Source organism: Cydia pomonella, chromosome 14 (genome assembly GCF_033807575.1).
Source record: "Cydia pomonella isolate Wapato2018A chromosome 14, ilCydPomo1, whole genome shotgun sequence".
Classification (NCBI taxonomy): Eukaryota; Metazoa; Arthropoda; class Insecta; order Lepidoptera; family Tortricidae; genus Cydia; species Cydia pomonella.
The window spans coordinates 10,920,631-10,944,930 of NC_084716.1; the positions used below are offsets into that span (position 1 = coordinate 10,920,631).

The window sequence follows — 24,300 nt, forward strand, 5'->3', positions numbered from 1 at the left end:
TCAGGTGGATAATTTAACTGTAATTTTACTATCTGAGGTAAAAACAAGGTTTAGTGTTATTGATCTGAGTGTACTTAGTTTCACTAAACAACGAAATCACACCTTTCCTCCTCAACTTTATTAGAACTGTCGATTCAATTGACATACTAAGTTGTTTCAATATATTGTTACTATTGTATATTGTATTCATTCCTGTTGCAATGATACTAAAATAGATGTTTAAAGGAGTTATTGAACTTAATAAATATTCATGACACGTCTTAAAATATTTTGTAAAGACTGTCCTAAATGTTGAAATTCATAGAACTCCCATGTTTGACATAATAATATACTAAAAAATCGTGATAAATGTGTTATTTGGAATCGGTGCGAGATATAAAATATTGGCACCACTAGCCATAGAAAATCCATTCAATGGATTTAAAATAGTGCACGGCTAAAATTAGAATGTCTCTAACATAATGAATGCACATGTGAAATAATGAATAACTTTCAAATAGTGTGAACATAACCGTTCAATATACAACAAAGTGTGATCCAATGTGTGTTCAATTTTAATGGTCGAAATTAGCTATAATTAATTTAATAACGAGTTATGACATCAGTTAGTTATTAAGATTGTACATTCTGTGTTCTATGTCGTTTGTTAAAGGTTAAAGGCACTTTTCGGTCAGTTAGGGCAAAGATTTTTGAATGCAAACAGCATTTGATCCTTATAAGAAAGACCTGGAATGAATCTTTGTCCCAAGACATTGAGCATCTGCAGTAAATGGCAGCATAATATAGTTATTTTAAAAATCTCACGATTAGGAGTCGATATTGATGATATTTTTAGGTTTTATTTTGTGTTTTTAGATTGCATTTCGTCGGTTCCCGAATAAGACAATAAAATGATTCACTGCGTTAGCATTTATAGTTTTTGATTAATTCGTGCTGTCCTGTTTAAAAGCCAAAATGGGAGTGGAATGTTAACTGAGAAATATGTTTACGACTGTTTGTACTTTTATATAAAAAAAGAAAGATGTAAAATAATATGTATGTTTTATATTATATATTTAATTCACATAAACATTAGAAAAATAAATTATGACTATGGTTGAACTTTGTTTCATTTATGGATAAGACTAATCCCAAAAGTTTTCATCTTCGGATGTTTTCGGGAGGGAGATAGGGGAGTTATCATCAGACTTATAGTTGTCCACATCATCCGAAAAGTCATCGGGATAATCCTCCACAACTTCCACAGTTTCAAAAACTGAATTATGAGCTGGGATTTGTAGTTCAGAGTCTGGTTCATGGCGTAATTCTATTTGTATGTTCTCTGGGGAATAATTTTCTCCACTCGCTGCGTAATATTCTTTTGTGGTAATAATACTTTCTTCTCGCACCGATGGAGTTCTAACCCGCTCTATTGTTGTCCCTAATCTTTCTATAGTAACATTATTTTCCTCTATATGCTTTGGACTGACGACTATGGTCGATATGTTCTCTGCGCTGTCTTCTCGCTCTGGCACCACTGCTTCCTTGAAATCTACCGAGCTCTCTATAACTACTACCATGTCTGTTTGGTACTCGACATTCAACTCTTTTACCTCGCTTACGTTTTCTATTTCAACTAACAATAAATTATCGGCTGCTTTTTCCTCTCTCGACATTTCAACAGCATCTTTCGTTGGTAGATCTTGCAAATCGTTTCCAATTATACTTTGCTTGAGTATCTCTAATTCCTTTCTTGTATTGTCTTCCTCTTTTCTCAAATTCGAACATTTTTCTTTTTGAGCCTCTGCACTATTATCTCTGCTTCTACATAAGGGCTCTTCGCTGCCCAGAGATATCTGATTGTGATGTACCCGTTCTGGGTTAGTGTAGTATAATTTTCTAAATTCTAAAATAGGTTTTTCTAAGTAGTCTTGTTTTGGGACGGTTTCAATTTTCCTATTTATTTCGGAATAAGCTGCCGGCACTGGATATTTTAGTTTAGCGGCGGTCTTTTTGTTTTTAAAGTGGTCTTGTCCCAAGTCGAGATTAATTTGGTACTTCTTGAGGTATTTCTCTAAGTCTAAATGCACGGAGTCTGTCGTATGCAGTTGTGATCTGGAGGGTTCGGGCGCTTCTTCCTTGTGATGCGTGGACAATCTGCTTGCCGTGGTTGTTATGCAAGGCGTTACTGGAACAAAATTGAGTAGCATTACAATGGGACCGTAAACATATAGACGTTAAATATTGGATTGGTACATTATTACGCATAATGTCACAATTAATCGGATCGTTCGCCGCATTTTAACAATGTCTGTTAACTGGCAACCTCATGTAATTTCGGGGTCGTGATCCTGAATGTCAAAAACGTGTTAAAATAGTCTTAAACAAATTTCCTATGGGACTACCCATAAAATTGCGACAAAAAATCTAATGGACACCATGAGGGCCCAAGTAGACGAAATGTATGGGCCCAGGGGTATATTTTTCGTTTCGTGGTCGTTGTTCATGACCATCTTAAGGCCCAGTAAGTTCACGTTCTTCTCTCACTGAGCGTCAGCGTGAACGAGATGGAAGTGCGTGCCCGGGAGCGCGGACGTCATATTTTTGTGCGTTTAAATAAAATAAAAGTAAACGATACGTTCCCTCAAACCTATTTTTAGTTTTTGTGCATAATTTGTTACACATTTTTAAAGTGCATTTTAGACCTGTGTTTGTGATTTTTTTCTATCGAGCGAAAAAATCGAATCTATATAGCCCCTCGAGAAAAGTCTCAAAATAGTTAATTAAATTTATAGAAGCCGTATTGTGATCCAAAAAGCGCTACGACTTTTTTAAACTCAGTTTTCTGAACCTACTGCACCTCGATACATTTTTGACATTCTGAATCACGAGCTCGAAATCACCTACTATTTTGCTTTCGGCGATCGATCCGGTGAAACACCTAGTGTGATTGCGCTAAAACAATCAAGCGTTCTTAATATAGTGGGCACGAATGCTCTGCAAGCGCACAACGATTTCGCTGCATACTAAGATACTGTTTTTTTTTATTCGTGGTACGCTCGCGGCGAAATCTTTGGGCGCTTGCAACTCGCTCGCAAATCGCCAGTAAGATAAAGCCCTATACGTACGATCATCTCGTTCAGGGCCGCGGTCCCGGCGGCGGCGGAAGTCCATGTAGGAGCGCTCGACGGCCTCGGCCTCGATCTCCAGCTTGCGGAGCCGGCGCTTGGCCTCGCGCAGCACCGCGCTCGGACTCTTCTCGCGCGAGGCCGACGCTCGGGTAACACTGGTTAAAAAGGATAGCGATTATTTTTGGTTTCTATAAAACAACAAACACTGTACTAACATCAACACTAACTGACCAATGGTGTACCTTATATCATTGCAATAAGGTTTACGAATTATCAGTTATGTGGACCGGTGAACTATGGCACGGTACTTATATACAGGTCAATTCACAAGAGCTAGCATGAGTCGAACGAATGAGCGAATGAAAATACCTGTGTGTATGACATTAACCAATAAAATGGCGGCTCTGACTATATACCAATACATGTATCACTCATACAATGAAAGTTTCGTGGTTTCGTTGATTCTATTCATGCCAGCTTTCGTGAAACGGCCTGTAATAAATAAATAAATAAATAAATAAATAAATAAATAAATAAATAAATAAATAAATATTATAGGACATTATTACACAAATTGACTAAGTCCCACAGTAAGCTCAATAAGGCTTGTGTTGAGGGTACTTAGACAACGATATATATAATATATAAATACTTAAATACATAGAAAACACCCATGACTCAGGAACAAATATCCATGCTCATCACACAAATACATGCCCTTACCAGGATTTGAACCCGGGACCATCAGCTTCGTAGGCAGGGTCACTACCCACTAGGCCAAACCGGTCGTCAAAATATATAAATAGTAGGGGATATCGCGGTCATTACGGCCAAATCAAACATCTATTCTGTCTATTACAAAAGGTCAATTCTCTTTTGTATGTTGAATGCATATTGACTATATACAATATCGGTAGCGTCAACCAGGCCGAATATTGATAAAAACCGGGAATGATATTTATCTAATAATCCATACTAATGAATGAATAAATGAATGGTTTATTTGAGTCAAACAAGCGTATATACATGGATTTTACATTTTTGGTTTTGACCGATCCTTGTTTTGCCACGACTGGCGTACAAATATTGTTTTTATACTAACTAAATTAACTATGTACAAGATATAAACCTAACCTTACATACTACGATTAACATTAGAATTTCATGCAATTCATGCAAGTAATAACAACAAGTAATAATGAATAACAAATTAGATTTAGAAATAAAATTAACTAATAAATAAATAAAACCATTGGCGGAGTAATTTAATATTACAATTTACATTTGTTAATGAATGTATTGACAGAAGAATAACAATGTTAAATTAAATAATTAAATAACATTATAAATGCGAAATTGTCTCTGTCTGTCTCTTAGTTCTTCACGCTTAAATAGCTGAAACGATTCAGTTGAAATTTGATAAAGAGATAGTTTGAGTCCCGGGGAAGTACCTACATAGGGTAGTTTTTATCCCGGAAATCATCCCTTAAAAGGATGAAAATTATCTCACTTCTACTCCAAAAGTGAGATAATTGATCCGTGGCCTGATAACTGATGTAAGCATTATGCTCGAATTAAATGATTTCCATTACACTTTATCAAGGCGGTATAATTGTCTCTTAAACGAAGTTTGTATAAGGAATCAATTAAAAGCAGCTACCTAAATTACTCAATCCACGCAGAAGAAGTCGCGACCAAAAGCTAGTTTCATAAAAGCAAAGAGAATTGAAATAGAGGTGAATTGTCAAAGAAAATTTTGTAGCCACAATAAATTTACTGCCAACTTTCGACACATGATTAAAACTTTTCGAACGCCATTTTGACTTTGAATCTTATTCTTTCACTGATATGTGTTAAATATTAAAAGGTGGCGCCATCGCTCGAATCGTTGCCGTCGTACCTTTGGCCTTTATCTATTAGACGACGCCACTTTTTGGTATTTAACAAATTTAACACATATCATTGAAATAATAAGAATCAAAGTCAAATGGCGTTCCAAAATTTTTAATCATGTGTCGAAAGATGGCATTAAATTTACTTTGGCTACAAACTTTTCTTTGACAGTCCACCTCTTCAAATTCTCTTTGATAAAACACTAACACAAATTATATCATACGATTGAAAATAATAGTAGATTTTGATACACCCCGCCGTCCCTATTCACCCTGGTTGACGGTATGCGTTCCACCTAGTATAAGTTATCTGGATCTATCAACCAGGCAACTTTAATGCAAAGCAGATATATGTAGACTTCTATATAGTTACTGACGTCTTCAATTTCTCTTTAGCTTCCTTCAGGACGGACCTGGGGCTTCTTTCGCCTGTTTTTGGCGATTCCGCTGCCGTAGCAACTTTAGAACTGTCTCTGAAATATATGGTGTTTTAATAGAATATTTAAGATGCCAGATATTAACCTTTTATTCTATCAAACCATTGAGAATAAGTAAGTTAAGAGTGCTCACTCCATAAATGGATAAAAAGCCATTTATAATAAGTTTTGAATATGCTTTACGAAAATATTAAGTATTAAGCGAGTTGTCAACTTATTAGTTATAATTTTATACAATCGTAATACATAATTGAGAGCTTGTCAGTCGATTAACGTGTTTAGGCAACGAAGCTTGCTGAGTTGCCTAAGTAAGGTACGAGATTGAAAAGCTTGATTATATAACTATTGTATACACTACTTTTTCTACTAATCATCTAAAATAATACTTTTTTACTATAAAACCTAAATAATTAATAAAAATTGGGAACCAAAAATGGAGTACAAAAGACATTTCTATGGGAGCGCGGCGGCAGGTGATTCGTCAAAATATTTATAGGTGATTACAGCGTATTGAAATGAATATAATAGTCGAGTTTAGGAACCCATACATGAAACATACGCAATTATAGATTATTAATAACGAAATCTTAGTTCAACCATTACAGTCGACGAGTAAAAAAATACTTTACAGTACATATGTTGCTACTTTACCGCACTAGTGCGAAAATTAGTATATTACGTTACTGTGTAAAACATTTCAAGGTCCATATGTACTGTAAAACGTTGTACGATACATGTGCGAATAGGTAATTCGCAACTCGTGTCGATTTAAAACACTCCCTTCGGTCGTGTTTTAACTTATCGCCACTCGTTTCGGATTTCCTATTTTTCGCACTTGTATCGTAATGTACTATTTTACCATACCTCCCACACAAGTTATTATATAAGGAATCTGATGTATGGAGTAAGCACTATAAGCAATTATTTTTCTATGATCAAACGAATATCTGGATAGCCGAAAAATATCAGTTTCGACGCAATTTTACTGTTAACAATTAAGTATCGTAAAATAAAATCACCCAACTAAGCCGAAATCTCTGAAACGAATTTTTCCGGGTATGAAACATTGCTATATCGATGTCTCGGCTTCGAAATCGCAAATGTCATAATAGGGCACACAAACAACTACATCCTTTTTTGTTTTGTTTGTATGCGTTGCGGGGCGCAACTTGCGCCTTTGCCCCTCGAAAGAACATTCGCTAATCTATCCGTAGGCGAAGTCACATGTGCGAGGCCTTTTATCTTTTAATGTGTATTCCCCAAGCTATTAAAAAAGGTTGGCTCCCAGGGCCCTTTAAGTGAGAGGCCGCTTCGTCCACTGGTTGCGCGTAATTTAAAAATGGTTTATTTCTTTTTACCTAGTGGGTGTTGTAGTGTCCTGGCGAATCTCTACCGTGTTCCGAATGGGCTCCGAAGACGGACTGTGTACACGGATCACGGTATTTTTCGCTGAAAATGAAACATGCGTTAGGATGGTATTCCACCTGTCCAATACCTACCTTAGCTGTGTGTACAAGAGTATACAGGGCATCCCAGGACTATGGGACATCAAGGGATTCGATTCCCAGATGAAGCAATTAATTCTTAGAAAATCTTTAAATGCAGAATTACTGACTTTTAAAAATAACGTAAAGTCTTCTTTCAGCAAAATATCCTATCTACGATATCTAAGGTACTTTCCCTTGATGACCCATAAAGATAAAGATAGTTTATTATTCAAGTAGGCATATTACAATGCGCTTATGAACGTCAAATAAAGCTACACCGGCTCTAACCCTACACCTCTGACCCGAGAAGATTTAAATCCCCCCTCAATTGGAGGAGGGTATCCCAATATGGACCGGCAAGAAACTCGGCGCGACACATTTTTTCAAAACATTACCTTACAATGAACATGCATTAAATAAGAAAAAAATTGAATACCAAAATACATAGTCTTGGGACGGCCTGTATATTCCGTCGTAGTAGACGACTCACCGGGTACGTCGGACGGCACGGGGTGCGCCAGCGCGGCTCCGAGCGGCGACACGCGGCGGCGCAGCACGCGCCAGCGGTTGAGCAGGTGCCTGCGAGGACCACGCATTACGGCCCCCCGCACTAGCGCCTTTCGAGCGTCGGCGTCTAGTCAGCGATATGGATCATGGCGTCGCTGTGCGGTTGCGTTAACGCTGCGTCGAGCAACAGTCATAGAATTGACTAGACGCTAGTGTGGGGTGGCCCCGTAGATGGTAGAATCATATAGATGTTCTATACCGCGTACGCCCGGAAGGACAGAACATACGCAACGCGACAAAATTAATAACACTCCTGACAACATACGAAAAACGACCTACGTAATTTAGTCGGGTTATTTGTTGTCGACCATAAAAAACGGTGGGCAACAAAAACGTCTACGTCACTTAGAACTTTTTAGAAGTAGGGGAAAGGAAAAATGATACTGTGACAAGAACAAACAATAATAGCGCTTTCTCTGCTACTTCTACTGAAAGATAAATAAATAAATAAATAAATGATGCATGGGTGGCCTTTACGAATACTACACCTAATACTTTTGACCACCACGACTGTTTTATGTTTACAAGTAAAGTTGTGTAATGTTTATTAGAAGGCATTAAGAGTCACGCGAGCCTAGCAGTAAAATTGGCACTAGGTATGGTGTCGCTGGGCACCAATATTCTTGCAATAGGGAGTGGCATTCTTCTCCCGCTCCTTTTCGCCACCACGATGCTAAAGCCAATTAATTATACGTTTTATCGTGAACGGCTGTTCATGCACTGCTAGTGCTTGAAAATGGAGACCTAGGCTCTCCGATACAGGTCACGCGACTAACTAAAATACGTGAGATAAACCATATAATGATCTTAGTATTAGTATGTTTAAATTCGACACTGTCTCACTTTCACACAGCCAAGATACGTATCTTTCTCTCGTACTTTTTGGATCCGGGTACGTCTAAACTACGTCCAAAAGAGAGGTATGGGCACTGTGAGTGCCTTCTTCTTTATGTGGTAGGGCACAGCACAGAGGATGTCATTCCAGATCTAGAGCAGAGCCCAACTGGGGAAGTACCTTACAGAAAACCGCAACCAAATAACACTAGACCCTACTCATAAGGACTTTAGACTAAGAGCTCAACGAGGGTGCGGAGCGTTAGGGTCGGCAAAGCGCATGTAACTCTTCTGGAGTTGCAGGCGTACATAAGCTACAGAGACTGCTTACCATCAGGCGGGCCGAATGCTTGTTTGCCACCGACGTAGTATAAAAGAACGTACTTTATCGCGTAGTTATCTGACGATTCGTCTAGTGACCACAAGGCTCAGTATAAAGTGTTACCTGCGGCTGTCGCTCCTCCGACCGACGACGCCGACGAACGGTATGGTGTCGCCGGGGACCAATATTCTTGCACTAGGGAGTAAAGTTCGTTCTTCTCCTGCACCTTTTCGCCAACCACATTCGGTCTCTCGTATGCTACATGAAAATAATAACACACTAATAATAAATAAGATCAGAACTAAAAATGGTCTTTCCACATGTGTTGTAAGTAGAATAAATGATAATTAATAAGATATGTATCACGGAAATGGAAAGACATCGTCGGACCACGGAGCGTTTCTACCACAAAACTTTTGTAACTATGCATTACGTAAGCGATCCGTGAGCGATTACGTAACGGTACGAAATATGTGTAGTATGAATAAAATCTAAAAATGATGCCTTGCTTTACATGAGAAGTTTAGTGTGTGTACTACACCGTACCCACACACGTCCATAGCTTAGTATATATTGGCATGTACTTGTTATTTAAGACACAATAAACGTATACTCAAGAACAGATAGTTATCCTTTAATACCCCACATCACACATGAGGTTAGACGTTGAAGAAAACAACTAGGTTCGAGTTTAGATGTATTATTTATGCGTTAAATATACTTGCGTTACATGGCCTGAAATACTATAGTCACCTATACGCGTGTGTTTGTGGGTAAGGTGTACACACACTACACTCACTCCTAAAACTCAGTATCAAATTGTGATTTTGTTTGCCAGTACTTGTTACAAAGTACTTTTACGTAATCTAATCAATTTCATATAAATTTCTGTGGAAATAGTGTGTTATAACTTTGTTAGTAAATCTTAAATGTGACAAAAAAACATGGTAATTGCTAAAATCGGGTCACGAAAATCCTCGTTTCACTAACTTCTAGTAGGCCTTCATTACACATTTTTTTACTAGACCCTTCTAAAAACCTGTAAGACCTACCTCTGCTCGAGAAGCGAAACTGGTGCGTGCTGAGGTGATACCGGCCTGACGTATGTCGGCTGGAAAAATAAGATAAAGTTAAGAGGAAAGTGGACGACCGCTTCTCGCTCGAATAGGAACATTATAGAAAATAATTTTTCGCTACAAATAGGAAAATGCACGACATCGGCTACACGCGTAGCTCGCGCTGGCTATACGTAAATAACATTAACTGAATGTATTAAATTAATTGTGTCCGGTAAGAGGGAAATCATCATTGTTCATTTTTTGCATTTTGCCCAATTAAGCATTGGGCAAAATGCAAAAATGCTTAATGTATTTTACCAACTTGAGAGTAGTTTTACTTACGGCTATGTAAACAGCTATCAGCTAAGTGGGTAGCTTTCGCAGAAAAGTTTAAAATTTCAAAAACATAAGTATAATGTTTTTGAAATTTTAAACTTTTCTGCGAAAGCTGGTGGTCGAAACAATGAAGAAGGTCAATGTGGAAATAATATAAAATTTTTGGTTGAGAAGATCGTCACAGGGCAAGAACTCTCGTATTTGTGCTACGTTCTTAGCTCAAAAAAGAAGAGCTTCGCTCCTTCTGCTCTACCGACCTTCTCCTAAGTGGAGTACGTGTACAAACGCAAAAGCTAGGAGCGACGAAAGAGCTTGTAGACGTGCTGTCTTACCTGAAAGACGGTCTTTCCACATTGACCTTACTATTAACTATATATTATTACTATTTGACATGAATGGATTGTGACGTTTAATAAATGTATTTATTATTTTCATCTCATTTTTAGGGTTCCGTAGCCAAATGGCATAAAACGGAACCCTTATAGTTTCGCCATGTCCGTCTGTCTGTCTGTCTGTCCGAGGCTTTGCTCCGTGGTCGTTAGTGCTAGAAAGCTGAAATTTGGCATGGATATATAAATCAATAAAGCCGAGAAAGTCGTACAATAAAATCTAAAAATTTAATTTTTTTTAGGGTACCTCCCCTACACGTAAAGTGGGGGTGAAATTTTTTTTTCGCTTCAACCCTAGAGTGTGGGGTATTGTTGGAAAGGTCTTTCAAAACTAATAGGGGTTTTCATGAATAATTTTTTGATAAAGTGAATATATTCGGAGATAATCGCTCCGAAAGAAAAAAAAAAATATGTCCCCCCCCTCTAACTTTTGAACCATAGGTCCAAAAAATATGAAAAAAATCGTGGAAGTATAGCTTAAGAAAGACATTAAATGAAAACTATAGCGGACATGATCAGTTTAGCTGTTTTTGAGTTATCGCAAAAAGTTTTCCCTTCATAGTAAAAAGACTTATTTTAATTAGGTACTGATTATGCAAATTTGCCTATTTGTTTAACTCAGGTGAAAGGTACCGTTTCATCCCTTGGTTAACAATTTACTATACTTTAAGCTCCAGTTTAGCTTATTGTGACGGAAGAGTAACTACGAAACCCTACACTGAGCGTGGCCCGACATGCTCTTGGCCGGTTATTATTTATCATACAGGAGGCAGACGAGCAGACGAATCGCTTGATGGTAAACGATTACCGCCGCCCATGGACACCTGCAACATCAGAGGGGTTGAAAGTGCGTCGCCGGCCCCTAAGAATACGCTCTTTTCTTGAAGGTCGTATCGGTCCGGTCTTCTTAATTGTTTCTGAAGATAAAACTTAATTTGTCAACTTCTTGAAAAATGCACAAGGCCCTGACCTGTCTCTCGCTACGCCGAACACGTTCGTCCTCCGAACTGGAAGAGCTGCGACTGCCGCGAGACTCGCCTTGCGCCTCGCCCTGCAGACAACACAGCCTAATTTAAAATATTTCATTTGACCTACCCCTTCCCATCATCGGACGTCCTACGGCCCATTTCTAGATCAGTATTAGACTAATATTATTAGTCCACGAACTGGGGCCCATTTCTCGAACTTATTAGACTAATATTACTAGTCCACGAACTGTCAATCTGTATGAGTTACCATGACAACATACTAATAATATTAGACTAATATCGTTCAATATATGGGCCCCAGTCAAGTCGTATGGGTTACAATAGGCAAGATGTCAATTTTTTTATTAATAGTATCAATCGTTCAGGTTCGTTTTTGGAATCAAATGTCTATATGGGACCCATTGCATTAAAGCAATACAAAAGTCAGAAATGATAGTCAACGTCCGACAGTCGTACTTCACTCGCGAAACGCTCCCAACAAAACGATAAGTAAACGTCACGGTCACCGAGAGCTCATCTTGAAGTATGAAAAACATTAAAATTGCGATTTTGTTGGTGAAATATTGTGTCTATGTAGGTATATATTTGCTATAAAATATTTATTTGGATAAAATGTAAGGAATCGACTGGTACCCTTACTTTATTCCTTTTTGGAAATAAAAAAAACCTTTTATTTTGAAACTTTCAGGTCCTATATTTTTTTATCATTTCCATATATTATTTTAATAATCACATTATTGCGATAAATTGCTCATTTGCTATCTATTTTACTAGATTTTGTTATAAAATTCAACATGTGTCATCATCCCTATGACAACACACTAATAATATTAGACTAACTAGACGGAAATAGGCACCGCGCGGGGAGCGAATGCACCCGTTCGTTGTAAACGTTCTATTTGTCCGCACAAAACGATTTGCCTCGCCTTTTTTGGTGCGCACTGCTAAGGAATGAAATGGACTCTCGCCATATGAATTCTCTGACTAATATAAACTCGGTCTCTTTAAATAAAAAGTAAATAGGCTACTACTAAACCGGTGAGCACCATCTTAGACTCTGTCTTCACTTTCAATAGCCGGTCAGTTTATAATAAATTAAAATAAAACTTGGTCGATGTGGTAAAGACCGTCTAAGACAAGGGAAGTTTATACACATACTCCACTTACGAAGGTCGGTAGAGCAAAAGAAGTGAAGCACTTCCTTTCTGACTACGCCTGAGCGACATACATGCATAAATACGAGAGTGCAATAAAAAATATATGCTGGTATTTTTCTTACAATCGAAATGAAATATTATAAATATTATACTTTTTAATAACACTAAAACTTGACATCCCAAACATTCTATGCAAAGATATCAATTAGAGTATTTAATTAGTATAAATTATTTTAGAACTTTAAACAATAACAGACATTTGGTATAGTTGACGAAATATAGTTTGCACCAATTGGTCACAAGTTCTCTTTTATGCTATGTACACTATGTACTATTTTACAAACTTCCAAACTCAATATAAACTCACCTGATTAAAATTAACATTCTTCTGTTTCTTCAAATCATTTACAACCTGGTTAGGCCTTCCTTCTCTAACCATACCTCTGTCTCTCTCTATCTCGTTGTTCATCCCTTTAAACACATCATCAGTTATCGTACTCTTTTCTATTACACTCTTAGGATGAAGCGTAGCATTTTCCATATACATCTTTAGTACTTTTAGCTCTTCTTTCCATAGATGATAATGGTTTTGTAAGTAGTTTTGAACTTCGTTGTTTATTTTAGTTTCAGAGTTCGTTCTTTCTCTATTGATGCTTTCTCGCTCTGTCTTCATGGTGTTTAAGTGTCGTTCCAGAATGATAAGTTCTTCTGCTATTTGCTGTCTCATTTCTTCTGCACGTTTCTTTAGAGATTCTTCGGCTTCTGTTCGCTGCATTTTCAGGTTTTCTTCCTGTTAAAAATAACATTTTGAGATTATTGTATCTCATCTCTAATCCACATTGAGCTAGCGTGAGAACTATAGTTGAAATCAATCATATATAATATATACGTGTTACATGCTCTGCACTCAGAAATATAAATACAATAAAATGAAAGAACCTTTTTTCAGCTTTCAATCTGAAAATAAAACGAAATATGCAATACATATTAGAATGCCAATGTAATTTTAATTATTCCAGTTAAGGGCTAAGATGGTGACGAAATAGGATTGTGGACGAAGCGATCCTGAGCCCTGTCACGTTCTAACAAATATTCAAGTGCGAAAGTGATGCAGGACACGACAGGCAATGAAACCGCGACCATGCTATCCGTGCAGACTTTTAAGAGTGACCCAGGATATCGTAACGAAACAAACATGAATATGGATATCACTATACACGTATGGATGTATATGGATATCGATACCTGTTTCACAATGTCCGCGGTCTGTTTCCTGACATCCTGCATGACTTTAGTCATCTGCGAGTGCAGCGCCCTCAGAGCCTGCGCGGGGCCCCACAGGAAGCGCTTCTTGTCGTCGATTTTCGCTTTCAACGCCTCTTCGCGCTTAGTACGATTCTCCTAACTGCCAGAAGCTTCGATTGACAAATATGGATGTATATGGATGTCGCTATACCTGTTTCACAATGTCCGAGGTCTGTTTCCTGACAGCCTGCATGGCTTTGGTCATCTGCGAGTGCTGTGCCCTCAGAGCCTGCGCGAGGCCCCACAGGAAGCGCTTCTTGTCATCGATGTTCGCTTTTAACGCTTCTTCCCGCGCTTTGTACGATTCTTCCAACTATCAGAAATATTAACAGAGAGTGTTCAAAATATGACAAAATCATATACTACTCATTTATAGGGAGACTCGACGTGCACCTTGAAATGTGTCATACTAGATCCTAGTAAAGTAATTGTACTTGCACTCTAATATAGTCAATTGATCCATATTTTTTTTAGAGTCCAAGTAAAATAATTGTCCTATTCTTGTCAGTAAGATAGTATTTTAAGTTTAAGAAAAAACATAACTATGTAATTCATACGACGTATTATAACTATTCTTAGTTAAGCAATGTGATACTTTAGAGACCGTGCGTGTTGGAGGGTCTGCCATCTCGTGACCTGAATCGAAAGAGAAAACAATTCACGCTTCTTGTTCTAAGCAGGTGCTGCCCCCTACACTAAGCGCTGGCTCTATTTCGCATAGTAGGGTCTGCCAACTAGTGGCTTAAATCTAAAAATGGAATCATGACATAAAGTTTCGCGCCAATGAACAGGCGGCTTCTGTGTTACCAATGTTACCATCTCCAGTTCATACCCGCTCTCTGTACCTCTTTTTGCATCCGTTGGAAGTGCTCCACATGGCTGGCCAGAGAGTTTTTGATCTTTCCTTCGTGTTCCGCTTTGAACATGTCTATTTCCGATTCGTATACCGTCTTCAATTGTTCGAACATCTGTGAACAACACGTGCAAAACTTAATAAGGATATAGACACAATGCTGAATTTTATTTACTTAACCAAATTTTGTTACCTACATAGATGTAAAATGGGCTATCATTCAAAGACGAAAAAACTGGAAGGACTAAAGAAGTAGGACTTAATTTTTTTTATCATAATAATCCCAGGAGGATTTATCAACTGGAGACGCTGTCTGTAATTTTCTGTACAAAAGAGCCTGCCGATTTTTGCGGGGAGGGGAACGTCAAATGTGTGGATATTTTTAGGTTACGTACATGGCTGTCAGATAAACGTCAGTCCATACACTGAGGGGTAAGCTCTTAAAGGCGACTCCAGTTATTAATTCCTCCAAGCAATAATCATACATAAGTACGCCTTTTGGCTCCGGTAATGAAAATCTTTTTTCAAAGTCTTATTTTGGATAAAAATACCAACTAATTAAAATAGTAATAACTAATTAACTATAGTAAACCAAATTCCTTAAACGTAAACATGAAATAATAACTACAGGCGTGATTTTGAAAGACTTATGGTCAGTTGCACCAAACAGTCCGTCGCCGTTAAAGTGTTCGCAAGATTCTATCGTATGGGAAGTTTTATTGACTGCTGAGCGACGTTGATCGCGACGCAAAATGTGGTTGGTGCAACTGGCCCTTAGTGGACAACTTTCTTTCAATGGGCTAATAGTAAAATGCTGTAGACCTCGTCAACGAGGCTTCGTTCCAATTCACCGATATTCTTCATAAGAGTTTCCACATTCAGTGCTTTTGTCTTTGCTTGTGCCGTCTGCAACCAAAAATTCGTCATGCATATTTTCGTATCCTCCTAAGGCCATACAAATGAAAAATCCAAAAATTTGCCACTGAAATTTGAACCTATAGTGCAGGCCTGCAGGGAATACAGTTGATTTTATTTTGCTTGAAAATTGAACGAAACAAATTAAATGCAACTCTGTTCCAATTGAATATGATTTAAATTTCATCGAACTCGAATCGAATGAAATTTAAATCATATTCAATTGTTATGTTTCAAAGCTAGTTCGTAACTTGGTTGATAGCCAAGTCACTTTACCTAATCCATTTAATTTTCTAGGTTTCGTCGATAGTTAAATCACGCTGCCCAATTGTACATTGGACTTTATGATTATTATAACAGAGTATAAAATCAATATGAGAAAACCTATCCATTGCCACCTATCAAAAATTAAAACACATTGTGTCCCTCTACAGTGGATCGTGATTCAATAACAAATCAAAATAAGGAAGGCAGAAAGTCTGTCAGCGTGGAGGCACTAAAACGGACTGATATTCGAAATATATTTACAGTACATATGGGGCTACTTTATAGCACTAGTGCGAGAAGTAGCATATTACGTTACTGTGTCGAACATTTAAAGGGCCATATGTACTGTAAAACGTTGTACGATACATGTGCGAATAGGTAATTCGCAACTCGTGTCGATTTAAAACACTCCCTTCGGTCGTGTTTTAATTTATCGCCACTCGTTTCGAATTTCCTATTTTTCGCACTTGTATCGTAATGTACTATTTCATCTCGTTTAGCAGGCTCCTGCATACTGATATAGGTACATGTAGATATGTATGTACACCAAATACTAGTCAACATCTAGGTCCTGTTGCCTTGCTTACTACGAAACGGTGTGTATAAGCTGATAAATTATTATTTTCTTTAATTCTTTGAGCTGAACGCGCCTAGGCATGCGCACGTCATTGTGAACACTATCCGAGGGTACGAAGGTTGATATTGAGCTGTAGCCGCGCGCGTCAAATGACATATTCTTTGGCGGTAAATGCCATAAAAGTGCATGGCGACTTTATCAATTAATTCATTCATAATTTCTCCATGCAATTTCGCAGCTTACTGTGCATGTATTTTAAGACGCAGACTGTAAAATTACTGTTAAATTGGTATTTACCCATTCTTATAAATACATAAAATATATACCTCTAAATAACGTGCCTTCTTCTTCCTATATCTCTCCTTTAGCCGCCTGTATCTGCCGCGACAAGCTTTGCAGAATGTGTCGTGTTTACACTGCGAGCCGATAGAGCGGTTATCCAGGGAACTCTTTGAGCTAGTAGAGATAGTTTCTTGTGATACTGCAAATTCGGAAAATTATTTTAAGTCTCTAGAAAACTACACAATTTGACTGTCCAATTAACTTAAGAGGGAATAATAGCATTGTGATCCTAACGAAATAACGGTATTTTCTAAGAAATTTAGTATATATTTAATATAATTAAATCTTAACAAATCACTCTGATCTTGATCGCTTCATCATAATATATTCCTGGTTTATAGGTTTCGCTTTAACCCTTTTCCAGGCATAGTACGATTTATCGACCACATACGCGCCATCACAATTTCAACTTTAGCATTGCGATTTAAGTTTCAAATTAGATTGCAGTTTCTGGAAATGTGACTTGTCTTCAAATGAATCGTCAAAGCTGGATTAATTGGAATATATTTGGATTTTTTGGGAAAACCTTGTAGATTGGTGGGGCCTAGAAAAGGGTTAAAAAAAATTGTTTTTATTGCAAATTTAGAAAAAAAAAGGAATACCATAAATTTAGTTTTTTAATTGTGTCAATAACATGCTGAAAAATCTTGGAAAATAGAAAATATATAGAAGTGGAAAAACATTTTTTTTTTATGGCTATGGACGAGTACAAAGTATACTTCTGTCATAATCTGACCATACAACTGTCATTTTGGTACAAATCATAGAGTTTGATCGATGTTTAGCAGTTACTATCATAGCCTATGAACGCATGCAACTTCATTAATAATGTTGTTGACAATTGTACATGCCAGTGTGATGAACAAACCCCGTTATCAGGGTTAAAGTTTATCAAAAAGAGGGTTGGTAAAAATACGTAACCTGAATTCGCCTTTAGTACATAGTTTCGCCTTAACTTGTATGAAATCATAACTCCGTCATGTCATAATCTATAAATTATATCATGAGATGCGTGGGCATATTCAACATATAGGATTCGAGGATTTAGAATTGAAATAAGTAGTATAATTTTCACAATACAAGAATGATAAGGCAAAGTTTGTGGGGATGGGTGGAGAAGATAGGTTATTTTAGAAATTTAGTTTAGATGTAGGTACCTATTTCTTTTACTTTAAAACTATTTTCACAGGTTCGTTTTTATTGTGAATTCAATGGGTCACCAACAGTGAAGTTAGGGTTCCCAACGGTAGGTAGGTTAGGTTAGTAGTAGTAGATTTTCATCAACCCTGATTTTTAATGAATCAATGAAATAAGGGTTAACTTAATTCATACATTTAATCTTACCAGCATCATTTTGTTCTATTTCACAAAGCTGTGCACATTTGAGGATGCAGATCAATAGTGGAGACTTTTCTTGTGCCTTATACATGTCTACAATGGCGTTGGCATGCTCGGAGTCACACTTAACACCTAAAAAATATATTAAAGGGTACTATAGTGAATAAATAATTGGTTCAAATAATCAAAATAATAAATACCCAAGAATAAAAAAAATAAAAAATAAATATTATAGGACATTATTATACAAATTGACTAAGTCCCACAGTAAGCTCAATAAGGCTTGTGTTGAGGGTACTTAGACAACGATATATATAATATATAAATATTTATGAATACTTGAATACATTGAAAACACCCATGACTCAGGAACAAATATCCATGCTCATCACACAGATAAATGCCCTTCCCAGGATTTGAACCCAGGACCGTCAGCTTCGTAGGCAGGGTCACTACCCACTAGGCCAAACCGGTTGTCAAGAATTGGTCATTTAAATATGTGATGGTGATGATGGTATCCTGTTATCCCTCATCAGGGACATAGGGCTTTCAGAAGGGATTTATATTTTTCATGGTCCAGCGCGGCCTCCTCCTGCTCCAGGTATGTGGGTGACCTTGCCCCCTTTTTCTGGGCATTTTCCAAGTCAGCGCTTGTTTGGATAGGCGGTTGTTTGGCCTAAGTAAAACATGTCCTATCCAGCACCATTTACGCAAAAATATCTCCTTAGTTCAATCCCCATATCTCTCAATTCCCATAATTTAGTATTGGAGATGATTTAAGTATGTAAATGTATTAGGTATGTATGTATGTAAGTATTGTGTTATACATGTATGTTGTAGAGATTGGAAAATATTCTCCAATATTCAACTTTAAAATTCGATAAAAAAACCACCAATTCAATTCAGGTTGTTTAATTATGTCTTTGAACTGGAACCAAGAACTCATGAATAAAAAAAATATTATAACTAAAAGAATAGAAATTTCCTACTATATTACTACTGCTGACTGGTAGAGAATACCTTACAGCATTAAGTTTAGCTTATTGATAGTTCAACTAATATTAATTACCATTATTATACTTAGTATAAATAAATTAGTTACAGCCAGTCAGCTCAGATTCAAGATTCTACATGATGATACAGTATGTATGTATATGTGATCAACTTAACATAAAATATGTTCCTGCATGAGCTACCATAAAATAAATAAACATTGCAATACTAACCTAAATAGTTCAGTATGGACCAGACATCATTTTCCCCGAACCTAAGTTTGGTGGCTTCTCCATCTGCACCCAGCCCCATGAGGGATTTGGCGAGACCAAACACCATGTTGGCTAACGGTATCTCTGACACAAACACAGAGAGGCTGTAGTTGAACTCCTGAAACATAATTATTCTATATTTAAATTCCATCTAAGTAAATGTCAACTGTACCTACTTATATATATGTTTTATATGCAAAGAAGATGAGGACAACAAAGTTAAACTACTCAAACACATAAGGTATACAGTTTATGGCAATAAATCCACCCTGGATTTTGGATCTATTTGATTGGCTGACTAAATGGACTTTAAATACTACACTAACCCTTATCTCTTCAGCATCCAAAATACTGCACTTAACCTTTTAACCTCTTTTTGCATTTTATTCCTAAACTGAATTATTACAACTATTTAGCACTGAGGAGGTATGAACTCTCGACGATCCATTTTGTGTTGATTTAAGGGTTACAATTTGGAGACCTCTCTAACCAACAAAAATGGTTAGAAGCATGTAATAGATCACATGTTCTACTTTCAAATAGCATAAAAAATCTACATTATCAGTATGTAAGTGTACTAAATAATTAAATAGCAAGTTTCAATTCCAAACTCACCAGACATAGCAAATACTCGGCAACTAGCATATTCAAAGCCTGGAAAGTAGAGTCCAGACGCTGTGTAAAATGCTTTTGACATGATGGAGGGTCTCCTGTAATAATAGCAAAAGTAAATATGGTCATGACAATGGTTCACACTTGTAACAACACCTTTGTACCTATTTATAAATGATTCGTAGTAATATATAATGCATTTCACATACCAGTTTGCGCATTTTTTAACACATCAACAATATGCCCGCGTAAATAAGCCCTCAAATCGTTGAGAATACCATTTTTATCAAACAATTCATACATGAATTTCTGAAAGTTTTCAACCGATTCGGCTTTATTCATATCTTGATTTTGCACCGTAGGATTCGGATGACTTTCTTTTAAGTAAGGTTCCATTCTTATCCGTGTTATTTTTGCTTCATTTTCTAATTTGGGGTCCTAAATATAGAGGTTTTCACTGCAATTTGAAAACTTGCCAATGTGACTGACGTTTGTTTTGTTGTTGACGTTTGAAAACTATCAATATGATTTCCGTAAACGGAAAATGAATTAAGTGTTTCTTAATTATGTAATTCGTATACTCGAAATGTAATGTGGATATTTTAGCTTATATAATACGATAATAATTTTAAATTCTATACGGATTTTCTATAAAAGTTCGATAATATAATATTGATGTTTTGTTAAATTAACAAGTAAGCGACCTCACTGACGAATCAAGTCGTGTATACTGATCAACTATTTTGACAACCCGTTCAACAGTCCCTGTGGCGCAGAGGATAGCGCGTTGGACTTCTAATCCAAAGGTCGTGGGTTCGATCCCCACCAGGGATGGACGAATATGATTTTTAATTTTTTTGGTAGTTTTAGTGAGTTCATAAACTCACAAGAGTGTATTATAGTTTATATAATTTATATTGCATGGCATTTAACCCGGCAACTTAAGTTTTATCAAAGTTCTTATCAACGAAATTATTTGATTTTTGAGCGACTTCAAACGCATGGGCTTTTTATTGTTTATTATTATAACTTTTTAGAAAAATATTTTTGGTACAGAAATTTGAGTATGTAGATTGAACCTATTTTTTTAATACAAGCTTTTATTTACTTTCACCTTACCGTTGTCTGTTTGTAATCAAATCTTGCAAGTTAAATTTGATCCACTTCCCGGTTTCCGATTGAGCTGAATATTTGCATACATATCGAGGGCTTCAGGCCAAAGGGGCGTATACGCAAAAATGCCATTTTTCGTTTTTAACGGCATCGTATTCGTCTTGTAACAATACGTAAGCACAATTTTTTTCATAATTTTATCATAACAATTAATTAATTAAATAATTAAAAAATCATTTGGCGTATAACAGACAGTCATAATTTTATGTCGTTCCAAAAAGCCGTACTGAAGGCGTATAAGTGATATTTTCATTTAGTCCCCAATATTCATCGGAGTATAAAGGCGTACGTACATACTTCTCTCACGTGACAGTGCGAACCACGAAATAGTGTCACGCTATATAGGCGTACATACATACGACCATAAACTTTTGCCAACTATCCTCAAAGTGCGTCGCGGCAAAGAGGCGTATGAACATACGACCGTACAAAAATTACGTTGGCCTTCAAATAATGCCGGGCCAAAGGGGCGCGGAGACAGCGTCCTTGATTGCCGCATATTGCTATCCCTTTCTGTCAAGCGGGTAAGCGCACTAGGGCCGCCTGTCTCTCAGTCAGTGTCTAGTGCGTTACACTATGGTGTGCATCTCGTGCGAATAATAATGAAGTGGAGCGCTCTGATGCTGATGGCTCTGCTCTGGGCATTCAAGAATGACGTGGGCGGCTGTCTCCTCTGCCTCCATGTACGCTCTGCAGAGGGGGCTATCTGTAACACGTAGGGTTAGTAGGTGTTTGTTTAGCGGGGCGTGGCTGGTTATGGCCCCAGTCAAAAGCCGGAGCTGTGGCCTCTTCAGCTGTCTCAGCCTCCTCAACAAACCGGGGTCGATTGTCGGGAGGGCTTCCTTCGCCTGCCTGCACGTGCCTAGGTTAGACCAGGACTGTTGGTGTTTTACCCTGGTGTTGTGTCGCAGCATGTTCCGGAGCCAGGCATAAGGCAGAGGTATAATTGGCTCCAGTCCTGCCACCCTCAGTTCTGAATCTCCTCTCGCCAATATGTCGGCCGCATCGTTCCCTCGCGAGTTGCTGTGTCCCTTGATCCACTGCAGAGTTACTCTGGTGGTGGTGCTTTCCTCTGACAGAGCTTTGTGGCATTCGTAGATTAGCCCTGAGGTCAAAGTATAACTTTGCAGAGCTTGTAGTACTGACCGACTATCAGAGTGTATGCGGGTGGGGTAGTCCAATACTTTCCTTGAGGCGATTGCGTGTGCTGCCATTATGATGCCCACACATTCTGCCACAATCTTGTGGGCACCTAGTGGTGTTGAGATATGTATTTTTAGGTCCTCTGAGAATACTCCAGCGCCAGTGCCTGACCTTGTTTTTGATCCATCCGTGAAGATTCTCAGCTGTCTTGGGTTGAGTCCTTCACGAGGTTCTTCGTGTAACTGTATCTTGTATTTCTTGTCGAAGACGAATTGTCTGGGTATCCTGTCAGTCACCGCTTCTATTAGCGGTTCCTTACCTATCGCCTCGTAGAGAATCTCGGTGTGTGGTACCCTAGGTGGTCTCCAGAGATTAGATTTTTTGAGACGTACCGCCGTAGCTAGCGCTTCCTGTTGTATAAAGAGGTGCAGCGGCGGCAGGCCCAGTAAGGCTTCCAGGGCCGCGGTTGGTATTGTCCTCATGCAGCCCGTGGTCGCCATACAGGCCAACCTCTGGAGTCGTTGTAGTTTAGCTTCAACTATGGATAGTTTGGTGCGTGGCCACCAAACTATCGCACCGTAGCTTATTATTGGTCATATGGCTGCCTGGTAAAGCCATAGAGTTATCTTTGGGGTTAGCTCCCAGGTTCTACCCACCATTCTACGACATTGCCAGAATACGACTGTGGCTTTTTCAATTTTGCCGTTTAGGTGATTGCTCCAATTCAATTTGCTGTCAAGTATTACCCCTAAATACCTTACCTCCGCAGATGGTTGGAGTTCTGTGTCGAACAGTTTGGGAAGGCGGAAGTTTCCCAAGTTGCGTTTGTTAGTGAACATAACCAGCTCAGTTTTGTTGGGATTGACTGAGAGTTCGGGTAACATCGCATGCCGTACCTGCATGATTGCCGCTCGTCAGTATCACTATGTCGTCAGCATAGCCGATTGTGTAATAGTGATTATTGTTTAGTGTGGTAATCAGGTCATTCACCACAAGCTTCCATAGTAGTGGCGATAGGACTCCTCCTTGGGGGCATCCTTTTGCCATTAATGCCTGCCGTGTTTCGCCCGTCCCGAGTTTGATGGTTCGTTGGCTCAACATGTTGTTTATCCATTCTGTCATAACTGCATTCGCGCCATGTCTTACCAGTGCTGCTGAGCCTGGTCCTGTCGAAAGCCCCTTCTATATCTATAAAGGTTCCTAAGCACATGGATCTGTTTTTGATCGCCGCCTCAATTTTATTTACTACTGCATGAAGTGCCGATTCTGTAGATTTGCCAGGGCTGTAGGCATGTTGGTTGGGATGCAAGGGCACATGAATTAGCACCCACTCTCTAAGGTACCTGTCACACAACCACTCTAATGTGTTCAACATGAAAGAGGTCAGGCAGATGGGCCTGACGGATTTGGGGTCCGAGTAGTCGCTTTTACCTGGTTTCGGTATGAAGATAACTTTGACCTCCCTCCATTGATTCGGCACGTACCTGTGAGCCAGACAGGCGCGCAGAACGATGGTCAGCTTCAGAGTGAGATGATTCCCGCCCCATTTAAGAAGCGCAGGCAAGATCCCATCCATTCCTAGAGATTTGAAGGAGTCAAAGCTGTTTAAGGCCCACTGCGTGCGCCGCGGGCCACTCGTCCTCCGTCGGGGTGGTTGTAATTCTTAAGTGTAACATTCCTGTGTTATAATTTGATGGAGACGTAAGTGGGTTAAGTTGTTAGCTAAACTACTTTTAGGTTTATTAGTACAGAAGATTTAATATTGCTTCTTTTTATGAAATGACGATAAATGATGTCGTATTTAATTGTTTAGAAGTTTTGATTAATATTTTATTGTTTAAGATAGTTATAATTATGTTATCAGTGGTACCATTAAAGAAGGAGTAATGTTTATTGTCTGAATACAAGTTTTGATACGTTTTAACCTTTTGT

At 38.1% G+C, this 24,300-nt stretch overlaps 1 protein-coding gene and 1 non-coding gene across 4 annotated transcripts; one reads left to right on the forward strand and one right to left on the reverse strand.

The window, feature by feature from the left end:
* Positions 1 to 1,024: 1,024 nt before the first annotated feature.
* On the reverse strand, positions 1,025 to 20,548 carry LOC133524929 (uncharacterized). Of its 3 annotated transcripts, XM_061861089.1 has the most exons (17): positions 20,262 to 20,548; positions 20,056 to 20,150; positions 19,402 to 19,558; positions 18,182 to 18,307; positions 16,822 to 16,976; positions 15,559 to 15,642; positions 14,729 to 14,851; positions 14,035 to 14,196; positions 12,946 to 13,368; positions 11,403 to 11,483; positions 9,702 to 9,760; positions 8,773 to 8,907; positions 7,417 to 7,505; positions 6,798 to 6,888; positions 5,380 to 5,475; positions 3,108 to 3,265; positions 1,025 to 2,167 (listed from the first exon to the last, which is right to left on the reverse strand). In XM_061861089.1, the coding sequence occupies exons 1-17, from the start codon at positions 20,446 to 20,448 to the stop codon at positions 1,125 to 1,127; spliced, it is 3,264 nt and encodes a 1,087-aa protein (XP_061717073.1). In that variant the 5' UTR covers positions 20,449 to 20,548; the 3' UTR covers positions 1,025 to 1,124. The 3 variants fall into 3 exon arrangements, with proteins under 3 accessions (XP_061717073.1, XP_061717074.1, XP_061717075.1); XM_061861090.1 differs by lacking the exon at positions 15,559 to 15,642; XM_061861091.1 differs by lacking the exon at positions 5,380 to 5,475.
* Positions 20,549 to 20,813: 265 nt separating this feature from the next.
* Positions 20,814 to 20,886, forward strand: Trnar-ucu (transfer RNA arginine (anticodon UCU)). The gene has a single exon. It is a non-coding gene; the product is annotated as a tRNA-Arg (tRNA).
* The last annotated feature ends 3,414 nt before the right edge of the window (positions 20,887 to 24,300 follow it).

Coding starts and splice junctions, on each gene's coding strand:
- LOC133524929 (XM_061861089.1), bottom strand. CDS start 20,448: ATGGAACCTTACTTAAAAGAAAGTCATCCGAATCCTACGGTGCAAAAT. Junction 14,852..15,558: donor AACGAAGCCTCGTTGACGAG/GTCTACAGCATT, acceptor TGTTGTTCACAG/ATGTTCGAACAATTGAAGAC. Junction 11,484..12,945: donor AGAATGTTAATTTTAATCAG/GTGAGTTTATAT, acceptor TGTTGTCTGCAG/GGCGAGGCGCAAGGCGAGTC.